Source organism: Tamandua tetradactyla, chromosome 5, assembly GCF_023851605.1.
Source record: "Tamandua tetradactyla isolate mTamTet1 chromosome 5, mTamTet1.pri, whole genome shotgun sequence".
NCBI classification, from domain to species: domain Eukaryota; kingdom Metazoa; phylum Chordata; class Mammalia; order Pilosa; family Myrmecophagidae; genus Tamandua; species Tamandua tetradactyla.
The window spans coordinates 50,325-72,490 of NC_135331.1; the positions used below are offsets into that span (position 1 = coordinate 50,325).

General features: G+C 35.3%; 1 protein-coding gene across 1 annotated transcript in view; it reads left to right on the plus strand.

The window, feature by feature from the left end:
* The window catches only part of LOC143682201 (dihydropyrimidine dehydrogenase [NADP(+)]-like), a 58,394-nt gene extending 37,788 nt beyond the window's left edge, over positions 1-20,606 (plus strand). The window contains exons 4-5 of the mRNA XM_077159090.1: positions 8,513-8,697; positions 20,442-20,606. Coding sequence (XP_077015205.1) covers positions 8,513-8,697; positions 20,442-20,591 — 335 coding nt within the window. The 3' untranslated portion in view covers positions 20,592-20,606. The remainder of the gene's footprint in view (positions 1-8,512; positions 8,698-20,441) is intronic.
* Positions 20,607-22,166: the final 1,560 nt, after the last annotated feature.

Sequence of the window (22,166 nt, forward strand, 5' to 3'; positions counted from 1 at the left end):
TCACGTCAGCTACATCCACAGCTGATTCCATTTGAAATCAGCCAAAGGGGAGTGTCTTCTGCAATTAGTGATGCTAAATTTAATCACAGGAAGCCTTTTAAGGAGGACTCAGAGGAGACAGGTTCCATTCCTGCTTCGGCTGGTTAGCCTCTCCTGTGGAGTTCATCCAGACCCTCCATTGGAGTCGTCGGCTTCACAGCCTGCCCTGTGGATTTTGGACTCTGCGTTCCTGTGGTCACGTGAGACACTTTTATAAATTTTATATTTGTGAGTGTTCCCTGTTGATTCTGTTTCTCTAGAGAACCCTAACTAATACTGGGGAATATTTGGGTTTCCTATCTAAAGGACAGTCAGAACTATAAGAAGAATAATTAATGTAGGATAATGAGAATGCTAAATAAATGGAACAGTTAGTATATTTTTAGGTCCCAGACACATTTATTGGGTTCCTCTTATGTGCCAATTCTTGTGCTAGATGCTGGGGAAGTTGCTGATTCAGATATGGTCCTTGAACTCTCAGAGTAATCAAGGCAAAACAAATAACTGAAATAAAGTCACAAAGTTACTAATTTAGATGTTCATACAAGGTATGGGAGGAATATGAAGGAATGAGTTGCAGTTTTAGCAGAAAAGGAAAAGAAAAGGTTCAACTGGAAGCGATACCTAAAGGCTGAATGTGTAAATTTGGTCTTAGTGGTTGTGTTAGTTTGCAAATGCTGGAATGTGATATACCAGAAATGGAACGGCTTTTAAAAAGGGGAATTTAATAAGATGCAAGTTTACAGTTGTAAGAACATGAAAGTGTCCAAACTAAGGCATCTAGGGAAAAATACCTTAGCACAAATGAAGGTTGATGGGTCAGGAACACCTCTGTCAGCTGGGTAGTCATGTGGCTGGCATCTGCTGGTCCCTTGCTCCTGGGCTCCATTGCTTTCAGCCTCTGTTCCTATGGGGGTTCCTCACTTTGCTTCTTAGATGGTAGCTTTCATCTCTTGGCTTCCCTTGGCTCTCTCTAGATTCTGGCTTGCTTAGCATCTCATTGTGATGTCTCCTGGGCTCCAATCATTTCCAAACATCCCTGTGTCTATTCTCCAAGTGTCAGCATCTGTGTCAGCTCTGCTCTGAAGTTTTTGTACACTCTGTCATTTCTGGCCTTCTCCAGAATGTTTCCTCTTTTAGAGGATTCTGGTAAACTAAAGACCCACCTGGAATGGATGGAGTCACATCTCCATCTAATCAAAGGCCACACCCACAATTGGGCTGTCACACCTCTGTGGGAAAAATCTAATCAAAAGATTCCAACCTACAGTACTGAATCAGGATTAAAACATGGCTTTTGGGGGGTACATAATATTTTCAAGCCAGCACAGTGGGCAAGACAGGAATTCTTTTCTGATCTTTCAAACCCCACCTACTTCATTTTAGCTACTCTCATGCTCCCCAGTGGTGAAGCTTTGACAGACTGCTCTTGAGACATTTATCCTGCCTCTCAAAAAATTTTGAAGGCAACGACTTGCATTTAAGATGATAAATGCCTATATTTGAAGATTGAATGAGATATTTAAAGGAAATATACAGCATCATGCCTGCCACTTACAAGGGATCAATAAGTGCTGCTTGCATTTCTTTACAATCCTCATTAAATGAGGATGATATGAAGAGAATGAATTGTCAGAACATGGTTACTGTCTGAATGCTGAGATAACTGAAGACAGACTCAAAGAATAATGCCAAAATTATAAGACTCTATTTCTGGGTTAGTAGCAGCAAAGAATATTGCAGATGGATAAGCAGTAATGTGGTGTCATCTGAGCTGAAATGAAGGACTTGTATGAGGAGGAAGTGGTCATCAGTTGAGTGCTACCAAGAAATCAAGAAAGACAGTACTACTATAGTGAGGTGAATGAGGTGCCTCCCTCCACTTCCATGACCCTGAGAGTGCAGCCCTCCTTACATTTTGTTCTTGAGGTTCTTCACTCACCTCACCTTACTCCTGGCCCTGAAGCAAGGTGATCACTGAGAAAAGATTCTGGATTTGGCAACCTGGAGCTAATTAATCATACTAATGAAAATGAGATTCAGTGAAGCTTGGGGAGGCAAATGCAGTTCTGGAATGGTTTACAGATGGGAGGTATTATATATATTTGAATGCATATGGAGAGCATCTAACATGGAGAGGGTTTGAATGCTAATGGGGAACATCTAACAATAGAGGAGAGAGGGTTTGACCCAGAGAACAAAATCCCTACAAGGTAGGAAGAGATTTCTCTGGCCCTTGTGGAGGCACTGCCCTTTAATAGGAGGAGGGGTCATTCTTTACTGTTAATTGGAAGAAAAAGAGAATTTGTACAGAGTCATCAGATTTGTAGTTTGGGTGATTGGAAGACAGAGGATTTTCTATGTGATGGTTTCCATGCCCTTAATGAAATACAAGGCAAGGATTTCTCCTGCCAGTGAGTACAAAAAAATGAAGTCAGGTCAGTCAAAAGACTGAGGTGGATATGAGTGGTGATTACAACAAGTAGGACAAGTGGACAAGCATGCATATTAATAACGTTATGAAATTGCCAGGAAATGTTGAGGACCTAGCTGGAAGGCTCAGAGGAAGCTTCGTGAGCTGGGTCTTGGATGTGACGATATGGGAGGGGTATTAGAGCTTCCACACTGGAATCTCTGGCAGTCCATCTTACAAGTAAGAGGTCAATGCAGAATTCGTGACCATTTTCATAGAGGTGAAATTGAAAGCACAAGATGACTGATTTCTGGCAGGGATTGTGTGGTAGACTGAATATTTCATAGCTGGAAAGAGGAGGATTAGGAGGTGAATTGAGGCTGGAGCCTGAGAAGGATAGTTCAAACTTAACGTAGGTGAGCCCAGATAGAGCAGCTTTCTGCAGATCAAAGAGAGATACTTTCAAAATTAAAGATGATTCAACTATTGAAAGAAAGGCACAATGAAGGAGGACTGAGGGATGACAAAATTTGGTGACCAAAGTGACAATATTTTCTTTAAAGAGACAGAATGTAAAGCATAATTGGGTGGTGAAAAGTAGCCCAATCAGTGTAAGTTAGTCTAAGAAATCAGGTAAAGGAAGATGTATAATGGCAAGGGGAAGGGAGAACCATGTTAAAACCAAACTTTATCAAAATAGATGATTAAAGGAAAAATAGAATATTATAAAAAATCTATTCTAAAGAGAATTAGAGGTGGCAATTGGGGTCCTGGAGGAACCAGAGGCACAAAAGCAAGAGTACCATTTGAGAGGTTTGCGGAAGGCAATGATTGATCTTCATTTTGATCACCATTGTTTTGAGGGATAGCATACTGATTAAAATACATGAAGGCAGAAGGGAGATATAAAGACAAAGCTTATGCCATCAGGCTTGGTATTCCCAGTTAAAGGCCCTCTCCATTTCTGTCCCTTCCTTTAAACAAGTTACTCTATTTAAATAGAAACGTGGTATCCTGGCCCTGTAATTAGAATTTATTTGCTCTTACTGAGATTTTGCTTTCAGCTCTGAATATTGCATCAGCTCTTCAACTCACCTTTTTTTTTTCATTGTGCTTTGGTCCTAGTAAGTAATAAGTTATATAAAATTCAATAGGTTAAAAAAAATTCAAGCACTTGCATGAATTCATCTGTTTTCAAATAGCATTTTATAATAAATATTGAAATTTTTTATTCCCCTCATTGTTTTATAAAATAGCAAATTCGCCAAAGAATAGTAATAATCTTTCCACATAATGATTTCTATTGTAGTATTATTTCATTGTTTATGGAGAACTAATTTATATTTATGTACTAAAATATAACATTCTTGACATCTTTTTATAAATACTGAGAATTATACTTGTCATATGTTGTGGGTTTCTCTTCTACATACATGACAGGACAGTTACATCAATTTAATTGATCTTGGCAATCTGCATCTACTAGTGATGTGCCCTGAGGGACAGTTTCTGCAATTTTAAGCTGTGGCTTATTGAAGAACTTACGTGTCACAATACAATTAAGTCTATATAAAAAAATCATTTCATGCATATCATTAAATTGACTAAAAGTTCTGTTCTAGTTTGCTAGCTGCCAGAATGCAACAAACCAGAGACGGATTGGCTTTTAATAAAAGGGGATTTATTTTATTGGTTCTTCAGAGGAAAGGCAGCTAACTTTCCACTGAGGTTCTTTCTTACATGGAAGGCATGAGATGGTCTCTGCTGGTCTTCTCTCCAGGCCCCTGGGTTCCAACATCTTTCCCTGGAGTGACTTCTTTCTGCATCTCCAAAGGCCTGGGCTGAGCTGCAAGTGCTGAGATGAGGAATGCCGAGCTGCTTAGGCTGTGCTGCGTTGCGCTCTCTCCTTTAAGCACCAGCCAGTTAAGTCAAAGGTCACTCATTGCATCAGACACGCCTCCTAGCTGACTGCAGATGTAATTGGCAACAGATGAGGTACACGTACCGTTGGCTTACATCGCAGTAACAAGACTAGGTATGCTCACCTAGCCAAGTTGACAGCAGAATCTAACACAAGTTCCTATTTTAAAACATTTCTTGTTATAAAGCCACTGCAGAGTGTCTTTGTTTTTTTCAATAAGCACATTTGAACATAGTAGTAATTAAAGCAGAAAATTAACATAAATCTTGAATGTTTTGTATGAATTAAGGATGTTTTAGTTCTTTTTAAAGACTGTATAAAATCCCAGACACCATATCATCTCACACATTTTTCTCCGATTTGCAGAATAATGTAGACTGTGAATAAGCATGTTTTAGGATTCTCTTTCAAGTTCTTTTTCTGTTCAACTGTGGAGCTACTGGGACATACGCTTCAGTTTTGATCACGATGTAGTCTCACAGAAATCTGTAGGAAAACTGGGCATGATCATAAGAGAAAATCCCTTCTCCCCTATTTATTTTATAAGCAAGCAAGAAAAAAATACAATCTTTCCATTAATATTCATTTAACACTTCATAGGAGATGGCAAGCAGTTATTTGGTTTGCAAATGTAAATATACATTTTTCACTCACTTATGCTTTTCACTCTTTCCAAGCTGGTAAAAAGAACAGAAGATTTGCCTCTGAGATTTATTTTCATTGAATTCTAAGTTAAAAACATCGGCAGAATTGTGAGAAGTTTATAGATGGACAGTTACATAAGTTGATAAGGAGAGTGAAAGTCTTCATGAGAGGCAATGAAAGGAAACGAACCATTTAATGACAAGTTATGAATAAAATGGTCATGGATGTTTGTCACTGATATACCTTGATTTGAGTTCTTAGTTAAATACTTTGGAGCTTAAATGTATGGTTAAATTGTAACATAACTATTCAAAAGGGTCAGGGAAAATGCATACAGCATGCTATCTGGATCCATAATTGGATTCAGCAAAATTTCATCAAGTTTATGAATGCTATATATTACACAGGCTTAAATAAAATTTGCAGGGAAATGATCCTAACCATTTGATGTTCTAGTTGTGATGAACCATCTTTCCTTGACTTGGTACCACCATGGTATAGAATGCTTTCTGACCTACTGTAGCATATTGCGTATAAGTTGTCTATGTTCCACTTTTTCATTGATTTTTATAGATCTTGAAAATAAAAATATTAGCTATTAAAATTGACACGGTTGTCTCTAATTTTGTTGGTGTAAGCTTTTCTGTAGTGTGTTAATAACATTATCAGCTACTATTGATTTCTGGAACGAAACAATGAACATATTACAGTTGAGGGCCTCCAAAAAGAGCAGCGAGAAAATTCAGTAGATAATTTTTAAAAGAAGGCTGAGATAATACTCACTATGAAAAAAAGAGCTTATACTATTTTAGACTACAGTGTCAAACTGTTGTTTAGTTATTAGTAAGTTTAGTTGGGTATTACAAATGATAAAAATAATTAGAAGTTTTAATATTCAGTTTCAGGTCCTCAAAGGAGAAAATGAATAAACATGAATGAAAGAGAACATATTTTTAAAGTGTACGTGCGCATGTATTGTTTAGGGAGGTGTAACAACGCATTATGTGTCGAGTGGCAATCCTATGAAAATGCTTTTAAATTCACATACAAATGCTCATTGGGGTGACATGATGGTGTTAAATATATTAAGAAATGCAGAACCTATATATTAAACTTACAGCGGCTTCTCTTAAGTCTTTATTGGCTTTATTTGTTGATGGAGCTCTATTTTTTTTTCCTTTTTTTTTCACAGGCAGGCTCCAGGAATCAAACCCGGGTCTCCAGCATGGCAGGCAAGAATTCTGCCACTGAGCCACTGTTGCACCGCCCTGGAGCTCTATTTTTAAAGTGAATCATATTCGGTACATTTTCACATCTAGTAAGAAATTGTAAAGCATAATCCTTAAGAATAATTTAATTCAGCAAGCATTTATTCAGCACCTACCACATGTAATGTGCTCTATGCAGGGCAGACTCAGCCCTTATGAGTCCTGAAGTTTATGTAATTTGGGGACTGTTTTAAGAAAAAAATATCATAAATTCAAAATTAGGCATAAGACCTTGAAAGTGGCCCATGCAAGTGAAGAACCCTGAAGCTCAAACTTCAGTAACTTCACAGCCTACATGTCTTTGACTCTAAAGATAACTGAGGAATGATCTCTACCATGCTCAAGCTTAAAGTAAAATTTGTGCTTCACTTTCAGGGATAGGGCTCTTAAGAAAGGACATAAATGTGGAAAAGGGTTTGATCTTCTAGTGAAATAATTTTGAATCCTTTCTCATTTAAAAATCATGTTTATTCCAAGTCTCTATACGGGACAAAGTTAGATCAAAGTTTTGAACAAATAACCCATTTTACATAAGAAAATTATTTTTTCACCCCTTACCTGTATACATGATTATACAAATCATTCAATGATGGTATGTTACAGTTGCCATTTTTAAAATAGGTTAAATTGACCAGTCATGCTCAGTATTGACTTTCTTGCAACTCAAGTAACTGTCAACAGATGGTAGTGATGATCTGTTATGCAGTGGGGAACAAAGGATAAAGGGCTCTTTTCATGTGACCTTTAAAGACATGAGAAAAGCCTTGAAATGCCATTCTGCACTGAAAATAATTGCATGAATATTTAATTTTATTCTCTATAAAAGGTAAAACAACATAACAAATGCAAAGGTCAGCAAATTCTTAGATGAAAACCTGAGTATGATAACAGTGATCCACCTACTTCATTTGTTCATTCATCCATTGAGTCGAGGATGTCCCCTATACAGCAGGCCCTGAGCTGAGCTCTGTAGCACAGTGGCTGTCAGCATGGATATAAACCCTTTCTCCTAGAAGCTACCATCTTGTGGGACAAACATGATATAATTCTGTTACTCTTTAAAGGAAGAGCTAAAAATAGATACCAAGATTTATTGTGTGTTTTCTCTTCTTGTTTAAATGGTTTCAGATGCCAGAGTAGCAGGTTTTATTATTGACTTATTTTACATTCTACTTGATTCTTTAATCTATTCAAAACCTGACTTTTCTGTTCCAGGACCTCTCTAAACTTTTTTCCTTTAGTTTAAGTTGTCCCTGTTTTTTGTTTATTTTTTAAGTTGGAGTCATGAATAGCTCCCTTAGTCTGTCCTGAGGTGCTATATTTAAAAATTGTGATGTGAGCACCTGGAGAGGCCACTGGGCCGTGATCCTGTCCTAAACACTAGCTCACTTGGCTCCATCAGATAAGGTGCCATATACATGTATTCCTTTTGTGTCTTAATCGGCCTTATCTGTAATCTGCATTCATTTCTCTCTCTCAAATCTCAGGATAATGTGCCTGGTTACAGATCCTGTAAATATGTTTCTTAAAGGAATACAACCTCTTCCTGTTCTGTGACAATTAGAACCACTGGAATTCGGAATATTTTGAAAATAACTATAATATTATTTTTCAGAGCAATTTTCACAAAGTGCTGATGGTTGAAGTTTGCATTAGTTATTTACAAAACAAAACATAAATTGCTACATAAGTATAAGTTCACTCTAATCCTGGGTCCATTAAATTGCTTAACACTAAATGCAAACAATTTGGTGAAAATGCAGATTTCATCTTGTTTTGCTTCATAACAACTTGGGAAAGGAAAGGATTGACCATCAGCCCAAATCCATGATAGCCTACACTTGTGACACACAAGGAATCATATGAAGAATAGCAGGAAATAATTGTATGGATAAATAAAGTTTTAGAAAATGCATTTTCTGTGCATTTAAAGGCATATACTTTCTGTCTCGATGGATCCATACCTCTTTGACAGCAAATCTGTGGTCAAATCTGTGGTCTTTAATTCATACATGTGAGGCATATTTCAAGTGAGTTGGTTAAGTCAGTGCACTTTGACTGTGTTGTTAATTTAGATATTTCATTGGTTTTCCACTTTTATGGTTCATTAAAAAACAGTTGTTTGAATCCCTGGAACAAAATTAAATTGTAATTTTCAAATTATTATAATATGATGCACAGATTAGTCATTGCCTGTTGTCATTCGCTTCCTTTTTATTTTTTCAGTAAAGGAAGCCTTGAGTCCTATAAAGTTTAACAGATGGGATCTCCCAGAAGTGGATCCAGAAACGATGCAAACCAGTGAACCATGGGTGTTTGCAGGTGGTGATATTTTTGGTATGGCAAACGCTACAGTGGAATCAGTGACTGATGGAAAGCAGGCTTCTTGGTACATTCACAGATATATACAGGTAAGTATTTGGCATCAATTTCAGTCATTTTTCCAATAAGCAGTTTTTAATTTAATTTTGCTACTTATACATATGAGCATCTCTATAAGATATATAATCAGTGTGCATGAAATATCTCACATATATACTTACTTGGATATATATTACTTGGAAAAGTTATGGACTATATAGTAGAACTGTTTAATTGTCTAAAAGTTCATGTGCATTTGAACCAGTGGAATGCCCTGAAGTCTTTGTTCCTGTTCTGTTCAAAATATGTCCTCATGGCTTAAATATATAGATAATATAGTTCTCAAATCCAAATAGTACGTGATATGGTAGGAGAGAGACTGTATTTAGTCTAGAAAACTATTTTGGCTATCCATTTGGACCCGATGAGTACCTATCCAATTCCCAAATTCTATGCCTTTTAGAAGTAAGAAAATCAATATTTTATAAATTTCAATTGTGGTTTCTTTTTAGTTGTTTAGTTTTGCTGTGAACATGTAACATATGAAAATGAAATGTAAAGTTGGACATACTCTGGTACAGTGACTGTGTGGTCTTGGGAGAAAAAGTATTACTGGAACTCAGTATTCTACTTGTTGACTAAATGTTCTGTAGTCTTCTTGCTCTATGATTTCATTTGTATAGAATGTTTCCAGAAAAGTTTGCTTGTGTTAATACAATCCTTATTCTCTTTCTTATTGGAGAAAAAGATTCTACTCAAAATATTCCTTCCTACCTCCTTTCTTTCAAACATTTAATTTATTCTGGTTGTCTTTTTACTGTTTTTGTACTTCATAGTGGGCCTTTTATCTATGGGATGGAGCCTGGAGTTGATACCGAGTGTATCATTTTTGTTTATGTTTGGTTCACCAACCCACTCCCACTTCTTCCTGGCATATCTGAGTAATGGGGCTTGAGATGCTGGGGTCTGGGGTCTGGACTAGAGTTAGGTGTCCTAGGAATTTAGGGCTCTAGGAATGGGTGTATGGGTTTTGCATAGAGACAAAGCAATTATTTGGGAAGCAAAGTTTTGGAGATACCAAATCTAAAATTAACAAATACTGTTCAAATTAGTCCTACATTGAAAGGAGCTAAACATAGAAAGAAAAAAAAAGAGTATGATTTTAATAGGCAGAAACTTCTGAACCAATAGGAGAATGTTGATGCTTGCCAAAGGAGAAGAGCATGTTCTCAGAGATGCACCGAGGGAACTGTTTAAGACATGTAGCTGGGGAGGACAGCTTTCTTCTTTGGCTCCTTTTGGTCTTTCTCTCCCCAAACCCCTCTCACCCTGTGTTTTTATTTTCCAATTCTACTTTTGTCTTCATAGCACTCTCAAGGTTCACCTTCTTCTCCATAATTCCCTAAGCTGTCTTCCAACTGGTCTCTCTCTTCCATGAACCACTTACCCCGGACGTCTGCATGTGGGTGTTTTACCTACACTTCTCATTCACTACTTGTAAGCAGAACATGCTCTCCCAAACCTATTCTGTCTCAATTACTTAACATTTCTGATAGACCCATACCCTTTAAGTAAGCAGTCCTCAAACTTCTAGATTTCTCAGACTACTAAAATTTCCAAAGTTAGTTTGGGAGCGATTGCAGGGTTGACAGCTTCTTATTTTACTGAGGGATGGCATTAACACAAATAAGCAATCAAACACATGAAGTATAACATTTAATAACATATATTAACATGGCTTTTTATGAAAGCAGTAGGAAAGACACAATCTCAGAATAAGAAAACTCAGGAAAACAGTTGAAAGATTTAAAATTCACGCAAATTTTCCTAATCATAAAACATCTCTAAAGTACAAACCCTTATTTATGAACTATTTATCTTTTTTTAGATTCTTCATTCTTGTATACTTCTGATCAATTCTATCTCATTAAAATCTCCTTCATGTGTTTTAGTGTGTACATTCTTTTGTGTGAGGTTACAATTTTTAGTTGACCGTACATTTCACTGATTTGCCTGTTAGCTCCTTGAAGAAATGAAAGTGAAATCAGGAGATAAGAGAAGAGGCTATTGTGCTAGGCCATAGGAAACTCAGTGAATGTGTGAATTGAATTTGCAAGAGTGAAAATGGTGGGAGGGCATAGATTCTAAAAAAAGATTTGAAAAGGTAAAATTGGGTATGAGTCAGTGGTGGATGGGTTGCTTTAACTTTTTTTTCTAAATACTTAAATCCATTTTTAGCTTTTAAAATTATAAACAGCATACTTAGTCTATTTTATGGTAATTTTGGTTTTGTAATACTTTGTAACTACCATTCTAAATGCATGTTAAATGTTTTCTCTCTTTACTCCATTTCTGTTATTTTTTGCTTTCTTCAATCTGATAAATTTGTACTGGAAAAAATGCAATTATTTTACTTAGGTTTCAGTGACTCCTGAAAGGAGAGAAATGAACCTTTAGGAATGAGGAAGAAAAAAAATTCACATGCTCTAAAAATACATATTTCCAGGAATGATATTATTTGAAATATAAAGTTAAAAAATTGTGAACATTGAGAGTTATAAATTTGGCTGATGGGTTCCAATTTGTCAGACAAAGTATTGAATTACGTTTTTAAAAAGTGAGTAGAGGTGAAAGATAGGTAAAATTTCTGACAAGTAAAATCAACTTAAACCCTCCTACCAGGGTGTTGGATGCAAAGTGCTAAGCAGTGATGAACTTATAAAAGACCGTAAAGACAAAGTGGGATTTTTCCGTCCTTACACTGTCATCAAATTAATTCTGACCCCTATCACCTCTTTAAAATGTCTCCATTTTCCACCCTCTCAAAAAATTCCCCTACACAGCAAATGGGTTCATCGTTCTAGAAAACAAGTTTGGCTGTAATTCCGTCACATAAGGCTTTTCAGCACTCCTCTTTGTACTCAAGGTAAAGCTCAAACCCTTTAGCCTGTAATGCCAATTTGAATTTCCCCATCAAACCAAAATTTTTCCTGAGTCTGAGCCTTTCCCCTATTACACCCATTTTATCTGGCTACATGTTACTTTTCTCTTAGGTTTTGCTTCTTCCTTTCCTTGCAAGCAGTTGCTGATATTACCCCTCTGTGGGTTCCATGGTGCCTCAGTTTACCTGCTCAAAGCCTGTTTACTGTTCTGCTTGTACGTAAGCCAATGACTTTATCATGTATGGTTGTGGCTTCAACATAACTAAATGGATTCATCTGTTAAATAGGAAAAAAGACAGGGAGATTATTCATTTTAAAGAATTTAAAGAGCAAAACGAAGGGGCTTGTTATATAAATTTATTAGCACTGTAAATAAAGTACTTTCTTTCAAATGTAACATCTTGTTTAGATACATTCTGCAGGGTTTGAAACATGTTTATGAGTGTAGTTTCATAACACTTCCTCTTACATTTTGCATTAGTTTTTTTGGGAGGAAAACGAAGCCCCAAATATAAATGTATTAAAATATGAATTTGTGCATGTAGTCATTACAATTCCATATTTAGAATTTCTTTCTACTGTACTTTTCAGATATATGTGATTATTTAAATAAAGACACTCATGTTTGGATTTCAGTAATTCTTGCAGTTGTCTGAAGAGAGCTTCATTTAGATTTTGTTACTTAATTTCATTGATCACCCTTTATTGAGTACCAGTTGTTGTGCCCAACACTCAACTTTGGGAGGATAAAATATAAGTAAACAAAAAAAGGTATAATGTAGTGGTTAGAAATTTGGGCTCTGAATCAGAGTCCTGATTTCAACACTTTCAAGTTGTGCGAACATGAACAAGTTACTTTATAGCTGCAGGGCATGGTTTTCTCAGGGGCATAGAAGCAATTTATTAATAGGTGAGAAATGATAATTAAAGTTTCTACCCTGTTTGGTTGCTGGGAAGATTACATGAGTGAACTTATGGAATGCTCTTAGCTCAAAGCCTGCCGTAAATATTTCTTTCATTGTTGTTGTGGGGTATTAAAAATCATGCCCTCTGGATTACTAAAAGAATTGTGGGGAAAAAAACATAAAATAGGAAATTTGAATAGAAACTCACAGTATAAGATCTTATCAGATATAGGAATAGATTATTTCAGGTAAATATAAAAGCATTTTTTTAGTCATTCATTTATTCATCTTTATCCATCCATTGATGTGTCTAATCACGAAGTTGTCCAGTCGTGGATTCATGGATTCACCAATTTATTCATTCACTGAATGAACAATGTATACAAGATAGTACTAATCATTTAGTTTATGAATGTGAATAAAATATGAAATTTTCCATTAAGAATCATATAGCCTAGTAGGGAGACAGTTGTGTAAACATAAATCCAATAAAATATAATAAATGCAATGATTTTTAAAAGTGAAGGTAAAGGGGTATCATAGAGGAAATAATGACTGATTCTGTCTGAATGTGGTTAAGAGGATTTGGAATTCACAAAAATCAAGGTACAGGATGGGCCACTAGTGACTCAGTGGCAGAGTTCTCACCTGCCATGCCGGAGACCTGGTTTCGATTCCCAGTGACTGCCCACAGAGGGAAAAAATCAAGGTACAAATGAAGATAGATAAGAAAAATTGGAGGAATACTGAGTAATTTCATTTTGCTGGAACATAAAGAAGCCTGCTGGATAAGATTTCATAAGTTTTTTACTGTACAAGGAGTGTACACAGGGCATCAGCTGGCTGAAACCCAGAGCATGCTCTATTCCCAAACAGTGGTATCTTTTGTTGTGCCGCTTCCATTCAGAAGAAGGGGTGCCTTCCTTGGATTTCCGCAAAGGTACATCTGCTTATTTCCTCAACCTTGCACCTGTGCAGTGACTGCTTTTTACTTCACCAAAAGGCACAGTATAAACGAGTGTCAACCCTGAGCATAGAGTATGTATAGGAAAAATAGAAGAAAATAACGTGTAATTACACTGAGTAGAACATGATGAGCCTTAGCATACCCAGGTAAGGATTTTAATTTGGGGTATGTAATGTAGCAGGAATGTGATAGTAATTATTTGCATGTAGAAGTGATTGTGGTAGATCTGCTATTGATATAGAGAAAAAATTCCAAATTTTCAAAATTTCCCTCATTGAGTCATTATTTCATAATATTAAACTTATTCTCTCTTAATTACTTTTACTAACATGAGATCTGATCTGACTTCACCTTAATTGTTTATAATAGTCTGGTATTGATGGAGTTCATGCTTATTTGACTTTTCTTACACTTGAATAAGATTCACTGAGTGATATACAAAATAATTTTGACAGTATAGCCCCCAAAAGAGTAAATAACTTAAGGATAACTATAGTTAACCAAAAGTTCTATCAGTTTTAACTTTTATTTGAAGTTTTTACTTGCATATTCTAGTAGATTCATTTATTTAACGTGTGTGTGTGTGTGTGTGTGTGTGTGTGTGCGTGTGTGTGTGTGTGTGTGTGTGTGTGTGTGTGTGTGTGTGTGTGAAGTTCTATACCAGGGGGAAAAAGTTAACCGTGTTAACTCCCATTCTTCTCTTCAGGAGATTATGATGATGTTTAGACTCAAGCCTTACCCTTATGAAATAATTAGAGAAGAAAAAGATAGGGTATAATAAAAAATTAAATTAAATATGGTCAGTAAATGCTAAAGTAATCAAGAAGCAGAGTACAATGTTAACTAAAATTATTAGAAAAGACTTAAGAAGGAAGTGGTCTCTGATTTTTATCTGCCTTGGATGTAACTTTTATACTAACCTGTCAATCATAGTAATAATAGCTACTAATTGTTTAGCAGCTAATATAATTTATACTTTTTGTTGCAATTACCCTGTATAATGGGTATCATTATCATTATTTTATACCTTTAAAAATGAAGACTAGGGCGGACCACGGTGGCTCAGCAGGCAGAGTTCTCACCTGCCATGCCGGAGACAAACAAAATGAAGACCAAAATACTTAAGAAACCTATTTAAGGCCAATATATTGTCAATAGAGGAGCCAAAATTTGAACACATGCATGTGTACCTAGTATTATCCACTGAACTGCACTGCCTCTCTGGTAATTTCAACCCTGGATTCTTTTCTTCCTTGCCAATCAGCAATACTCTTTGACAACTTTCCCTATAATCTTTCTGCATTAGTATTTGAAAGCACAATAATGCAATAGAACTTTGTCTGGAGAGTGTATCTATAGCTCGAAACTGAAATAGAAAGATTGTGATTGGAGGCTCATTTCTGAATATAGCTTATGCCTTGTTTAAAAAAAAATGCCTTAAGTTGCCAACCAAGAATTCTATAACTGGCAAAATTCATTCAAAAATGGAGGGATTAAGAGATTCCCAGAGAAACAAAAGTTGAGGGACTTCGTCACCACTAAAACCAGCTCTATAAGAAATGGTAGACAGCTCTGCAAGTTGAAAGAAGAGGACACTAGATAATTGACCAAAGCCATCAGAAGAAATAAAGATCTCCAGTAAAGATAATGGCATGGATAAATAGAAATACCAGTTTTATTGTATTTTAGATTTATAAATCGAGGCAAATATCCAAAGACAAATGTAAATAAGGTAATGATAATTCAATGGTTTAGGCCTTATAATGTATAAATATATAATTTGTGACAAAAGCTACATAAAGATGGAGAGATAGAAGGGCATAATAACATAGTTTGCATTTTCTATTGAAATTAAATTGGAATCAAAGTAAATGAGATTGCTATAAATTTAGGATGTTAAGTTTAAGTCCCTTGGTAACCACAAAGAACGTTTCAGAGCCTATGCAAACTCTAAGAGACAGAAGGAATATAGGTTACCAGGGGTGGGGAGAAGGAGCAATGGAAAGTTAGGGCAAAATAAGGGCAGGGTTTCTATTCCGGATGATGGAAATTTGTAGTCATGGATGGTGGAGAGGCTACTGCGACGTCGTGAACCTGATTAATCCGCTGAATGGCATCCTTGGGAGGGTTTGGAATGGGAAGATTTACACTGTATTTCTTTACCACAATTTAAGAAAGGAAGACATAGAAATTAAAGAGATACTGACAAGGAAACATAATAAATGATACTGGATGGAGTCTAAGGATTGAAGAGAAAAGGCTCAAAATGACATTATTGAAGCATGTTTTAGTGTCCTAGATTGCTTAAGCAAATATCATGAAATGGAGCAGGTTAACCAATGGGAATTTATTCACTCACTGTTTGAGGCTGAGAAGAAATCCAAATCAAAGTAACATCAGGGTGATGCATTCTTCCTAAAGACTCGTGTTCTGGGGCTGGCTGGCTGCAGTCCTTGGGTCTTAGTCTGTCATGTGACACGGTACACCGTGGTGTCTCTGGGTCACTCCCTTCTCTCCCAGAGCCTATTGATGCCCACCTTCTGGCTGCACCCTTTGTGGCTTTCTCTCTGGGCTTCATTCCACTTGCAAAGGACTCCAGTAATAGGATTACGATACATCGTGACTGGGCTGGGCCACACCTCAACTTAATTGAAGTGGCCTCATTGAAAGATCCTACTTACAATGTATTCATACCCACAGAAATGGATTGAATGTATTAATATTTTCTGGTGTGCATACAGCTTCAAAGCACCGTAGGACATGAAAAAAATTTGAAATATAGACTATAAGCTTGATATCACTGTTAAATTCCTTGAAATTGATAATTATACTTTAAGGTTTTTACATAAGTGAATATCCTGGTTCATAGGAAATATACATGAAAGTATTATGTGTTCAAGGAGTAGCATGTGTGCAACCTGTTCTGAAGTGTTCATGAAATAGATAAGTAGGTGGTAGGTAAGTAGGTAGGCAGGGAGATAGAAAGAGAGATAGGTAGATAGATGGATGATAGAGAGAAAGGTGGATGAAAATATGCTATTGAATAAGTGGATCTGAGTATCTGGGGGAGGGGGGCAGGTATGTTGGAACTCTCTGTATGGGGTCTGTATTATTTTTATAACTTTACTGTGTTGGAAATTATTTCAAAATAAAGTTTTAAAATATATATCTTAACCAGAATATTTATGTGGATGGAAAAGTTTTAGGAATATGAATATGCCACATCTCCTAACTTCCAGAGAAAGAAAATAGAGGGGAGATTAGCTGTGTGATTAAACACCTCAATCCAATTGTTAATTGAGGACAAAAATAAGACATTTTAATTGCATAAGTAAATACAGAACATTCATTAAAAATATAAATTGATTAAATCTAGAACATTCATTTAAAAGCAGAAGTACCAAAAAGTTATCTTATAATAGAAACTTGTGCTGTGCAACCAAAATCAATAATTGTTTAATTACCCAAAAAAAGTCAAAGTGAGGAACTGTGAAAAGCATATGCACATACTTTAAGCATTTTGTTTTAATTTAAAGCATATAAATGTTTTCTCATTTTCTTTTCTTTTTTCTTTAAATGCAAGACCAAGGACTTTTCTTTGAGTTCAGTGGTTAGCATTCTATCTTGTTTCTTCTATATCTATAATATACTGTCAACTATGTCTAGTTTTGGGGTTTTTTTTTAATGCTTGCTTGTTTGAAGTAGAGCAAGGACTTCATAGCATCCATGAAGCAATTTTCTGGATTTTTATGTTTATCCTCCAATCATTTCATTTGTTTCACCCACATCTAATTTGACAACTTTTTTTAGTAGCTTACCTTCATCATATCTTTTGAAAACTTTCAACTTAGTTTTCATAGAATCAGTCCTCTCTCTTCTCACCTTCATACAACTCATCAATTCTTGTAATATTTATTTACATTTACAGCCAACGCATATAGGATGAGGAAACACCACAGACTCTTCATAAGTACCAAACTCAACTGGGGGGGGGGAGAAAGTTCATAGGCATACAGGGGAACCCTGTTCATTATAGAGATTCAGCACTCCTTGGGCATAATCTGTGTGTCTGTCAGAAGGAAATAATCTGTGTGTCTGTCAGAAAGAAAAGAGGAGGATTGGACCATGATTCTGAAGGGGCAACTTGATTAAAAGAGCCTGTAATGAATCCAGGGCCCTTCTTTATAAAAGCACCAAAGAGAAAGCTTAATTTCAGTATTATGAATTACATTTATGTAGACACAGTCTTTGAGAAGATTGTTCCAGTATTAGCGTATAAACAAAAAAGAGGAGGGAAAAATGCTATATGATGTCTCACAATATTAGATCCTCCCATTGAGGACAAACTTGGAGTAGAAAACTGACTAAATTCTTTAAAATTCTAATCCCAGTTTAGAAGCTCAGTTTTCCCTTGAGTAATTTTGGGTAGTTCTGAGAAGGTGGTTCTATAAGCATGAGACATCTTGTCAAATAGAGTTAGTCTGTTCAGAAATTATAATCTCAAAACCCACTGGTTTGGTTATATAGTTAGAATGATTCTTTGGTTGTGCCATCTTCCTTGATTCAGAAATTCATTTAAATTCACAATCTCTTAGATGAAAATTTGAGAAGCCATTATAATTATTATATTTACATGCTGCTGTTACGAAAGTATTGCTGTAGTAGAATTGTAACTTTTTGAAAGACAAAAACAAAAATTATTAATGGAAAGAGAAATATTGGATCAAGCAGGCAGGGGTAGCAATAAGAATAAAGGAAATAATTTGTGTAGATTTTCTTCAAATGTAAGTGGGAAATGAAAAGGAAAAGAAGACTTGATTTCTTCAAAGTAGAATTCAGTCTGTAAAAATAGAATACTTATGAAAAATGAAAGGTTGAGGAAAGAGACTTTGGGATATTAAATATAAAAAAGTTTTGATGCAGTATATTTATAAATGACTTCAAGAGGGTTACAGAATATTGTTTCTTGGCAGCCAGCATTTAAGGTCAGCTTTAAAAAAAAAAGTTATTTTTTTCATGCTTGGTTTACTTTCAATATTTCCACAATATTTATGAGTTTGCTTATATGTTCACAAATTGCATTCTTTTTTATCTTCCTCAGACTTTATCCTTCATTAATATGTTCTATTCTTATAAACAGCATCCATGTAAAGGCAGCCGAAAACTGTTTTATTTCATTTATGAATCTACATTATTCTACCGATTTGTCAATCCCTCCTGAAATTAATTCTTGTTGCAAAATTATCCCAGAACTTACCTACAACACATCCACATAAATATTTTGGCATCATACTAGACCAAAGTTTCCTTCCTAATCTTAAAAACTCACAGAACACAAGTATACTTTTGCTTTTAGTTTCTACAATATTTTATGATGATTATATGAAGTCCTCTGATAGTAGTTAATGTGGGTCTGCACAGTTTTTTGTAGGATAGTGGATATTTTGAAATAAGGTGCTTGTAACATTTGTCTAAACTATCATGAATTCCTTTGCTTTGGTGACCTACTTTTCTACTGCTTGAGCTTTTGTGTGTTTTGTTCTGATTCAACTGGGCAAAAAGAATCACTAGTTGTTGAAGGAACTAAGAATCTTAAGGGATTGGTAATGAGATATGGAGCCTTTAACCTCTTGGTCACTATTCAAGAATGGCAGAAAGGCATTCCCATCTGATGGCAGCTCAACAGGGCATGTGAAACGAATTTTTGATTTCAGCACCTAGTAGATACAAATTCATGTGATAGACCCACCATAGACTGAGTAACAAAATTGTAGTTGTGATTATAATTTGAAGAGAAAGAAGAAGTCTGATCATCTCTTAAAGTTTTTCCTGTTCTGCCTCTGAGCTAAGCCCCCATTTGGTGGATTTGTTGATGCATGTATGGGAAAGCTCATCTTATAGTTGTGTTGGTTTGTGATTTAGGGCTGTGAGATTCCATAGGAATCTCTCTCTGTCATTGTTGCTAATGAGGTACAATTCAACACCCCTAAATTGACTTTTCAAAAGTGATTTTAGTCCCAGATGGTGATTAATTCAAGATTGAAAGTTACACCATTCCTGTCTCCAGTTTCTTCAATGTCCTTCAATGTCATAAAATACATATATATTTTAATGTTTCATTTTCCTTTTTTAATCATATAATTAATTTCATCTACATTTGAGCATATGACTGAACATTTAGGAAGGCCTGTTCATTCTTGTCAGTCTTTCAGTTGAGAAATACTGAATTAACAAACAAAGCACAGACAATTATAAGGACATTTTGAAAATGAGGAATTTGAAATGGATTTCAGTGTAAAGGATCATTGCTATAAAAGCTAATTGAACTAAGTGCTTTCATATCAATAAATGAAATCTCTCACCTGCCATTTTAGAGTTTGAGATTATTTGAGAGATTTTGCCTTTCTAATACCTTATGTGAACAGTCAGGTCATTAAAATTTTTTGATTTGAAGTCTCTTTAAAAGAATTATCATTCTAAAGAGGAAAAAAGTATGTGTTTATTTCTGAAATATCTATAAGATCACAAAATTTTCTTAATAATGTATTCATAATGTGTGTATCTTATTTTCAAAACCAATCCTCATTTTGAATAGAAAGAATTTTAAAGCAATTCTAATTTTATGATGTGAAAATGAAACCTAGAGAATGAAAATAACTGTGCCTCATGTTAAATATTTCGCTTGTGAACAAAGATGAACATTTGCTAAAAATATGACAGGGATTTCAGAAAACAAACTTAACCTATGTATGTCTAAGACTCAACTACTCAAAATAACCTTTAGTGTCTACTTGAAGAAAAAGACACTTGTTATCCTTATCATTGCTTAAGATATTACTTTAATTCCACCATCTTCAAAAGCATTTTTTTGCCTTGAAATATACCAGTGGCTTCCACAATATCTGAAGAACTATGATTTGAGAATTAGAAATTTAAATTGCACAGACTTAATATTAGAGTATTTCTGTTACCCTTTGCAGGTTTTGAGGCAGCTTATTCGACATTACAGTCTCACCAGGAAGCTAATGGGAAAGCCTTGCAGCAATCTTCACAGGAAAGTTTCCAAGTGTCAAGTGTCATCTTTCCAGCTGTTAGATGAATGGGTAGCCAAGAGGCATTTATTTGCATGAGCAGCCCCTGTGAAATCTGGGTGAGGCAGGAGAAAAGGATATAATTTGGTGCCTAGTTTACTAGCACTGGGATAGTTGCAAATCTCCTCCTACCCATGCAAAGGACTTCATTTTGAGGTTTGCTGATTGACAATTAACTGCAGTGTTCTTGCCCTTAGAAAATAAAAATACCTAGGAAAGAAAAAAAGAGTCATCAATAGTGTCATACTAATTTTTGAATCTTCTGCTTCAGATGAAGACAGTGTTATTAAATTCACTGGCTTCTTCTTGAAACTTCTCTCCAACCAGTAAGAATTTAGACTTTTCAAATGACAACTGTATTAATATCTTGAAATCTATTGAAAAAAATGTCCTGCAGTTTAAGATATATTACAAACTCTTTAATTCCTATGTTAAGGGAAGATTGATATAAATCATTGGCCACTGTCAGGTTGAAAAACAATGAATGTCAATAAAAAGGCAGTTTTAAATCATAACGGATTCAGCTTGAAATAGTGATGGCTTCCAAAAAAATAATATTGAAGTATGTCATGGCCAAATGCTGTTTCCATGCTAAGTTTTTCCACTTGGCCAGGGTCACAGTATTGAGATGATTTAAGTCAATTTCTCACTGGGAAACTGGGCCTGTGGACTGAACTGAATCAAAAGTGCATGTGATCTCATTTTTATCCCTTGCAATGGGAAGTAGTAAAATCAAACTTGCTTATAGTCATTGAAAAATGAAGTCCATTTCAACTGTTTATTAATAAATGCACATTCAATAAACCTTATATTACTCTATAGAATTTGCCTTTTTGATGGTATTTTCAGGATAATTTGTGGTGTGCTCCTTAGCTAATATTTTAAAATCATTATTATGCATCAGAGACTTTATTTTATTAAAAACAGTTTATTAAAATTATTTTGTAATAACATACACCTTTTTGTGTAAGAAGGGGTCTTATTTTTTATAACATCTGTATATTATAAAAGGAAATCAAGGAAAAAGTGGGGAATAAGCTGATACTTAATGGAGCTGTCAAAAACAATCTAGATGGTGATAGAAGAAGAAAATACCATGACTAATAAGTAATTTTAATGCCTTTTATTGATTTTGTACAGTGTTCCAAACGTTTATTAAATGGCAGCATTTGACCTGAAAAGTAATTTAAAATGAAATTGTCTCCATAAAGGCAGAATATTTCCTTACCAATACAGCAATAGATTGCTACTTCAGTCAGAGATAGCTCAAGAATAGAATGGACAGAAATATAACTCTGATAAATCTGATTCATGCCATATAGTGCCTGTGATGCAGTATGAAAAAAAAGTAGCCCGTGTCAGTTGGTCCAAATGAGCCATAGGTGCTATAAATACCATGACAAATCTCAAATGCCCTGATGCCTGGGACTAATAACAATATCACAGTAGAACAAAGCATCAAAAGCTTTTAATTTGGTGGGGGAAGTCCAATGCCCAATAACCCAATTAGAAATTTTTACCAGAATTGTATCCCTTTGCATTCAGTGATTTAGTAAACTTGAATCTTACACAAGTTGTAAAGGATCACACTGGAACATATCTAGATGCAAGGGA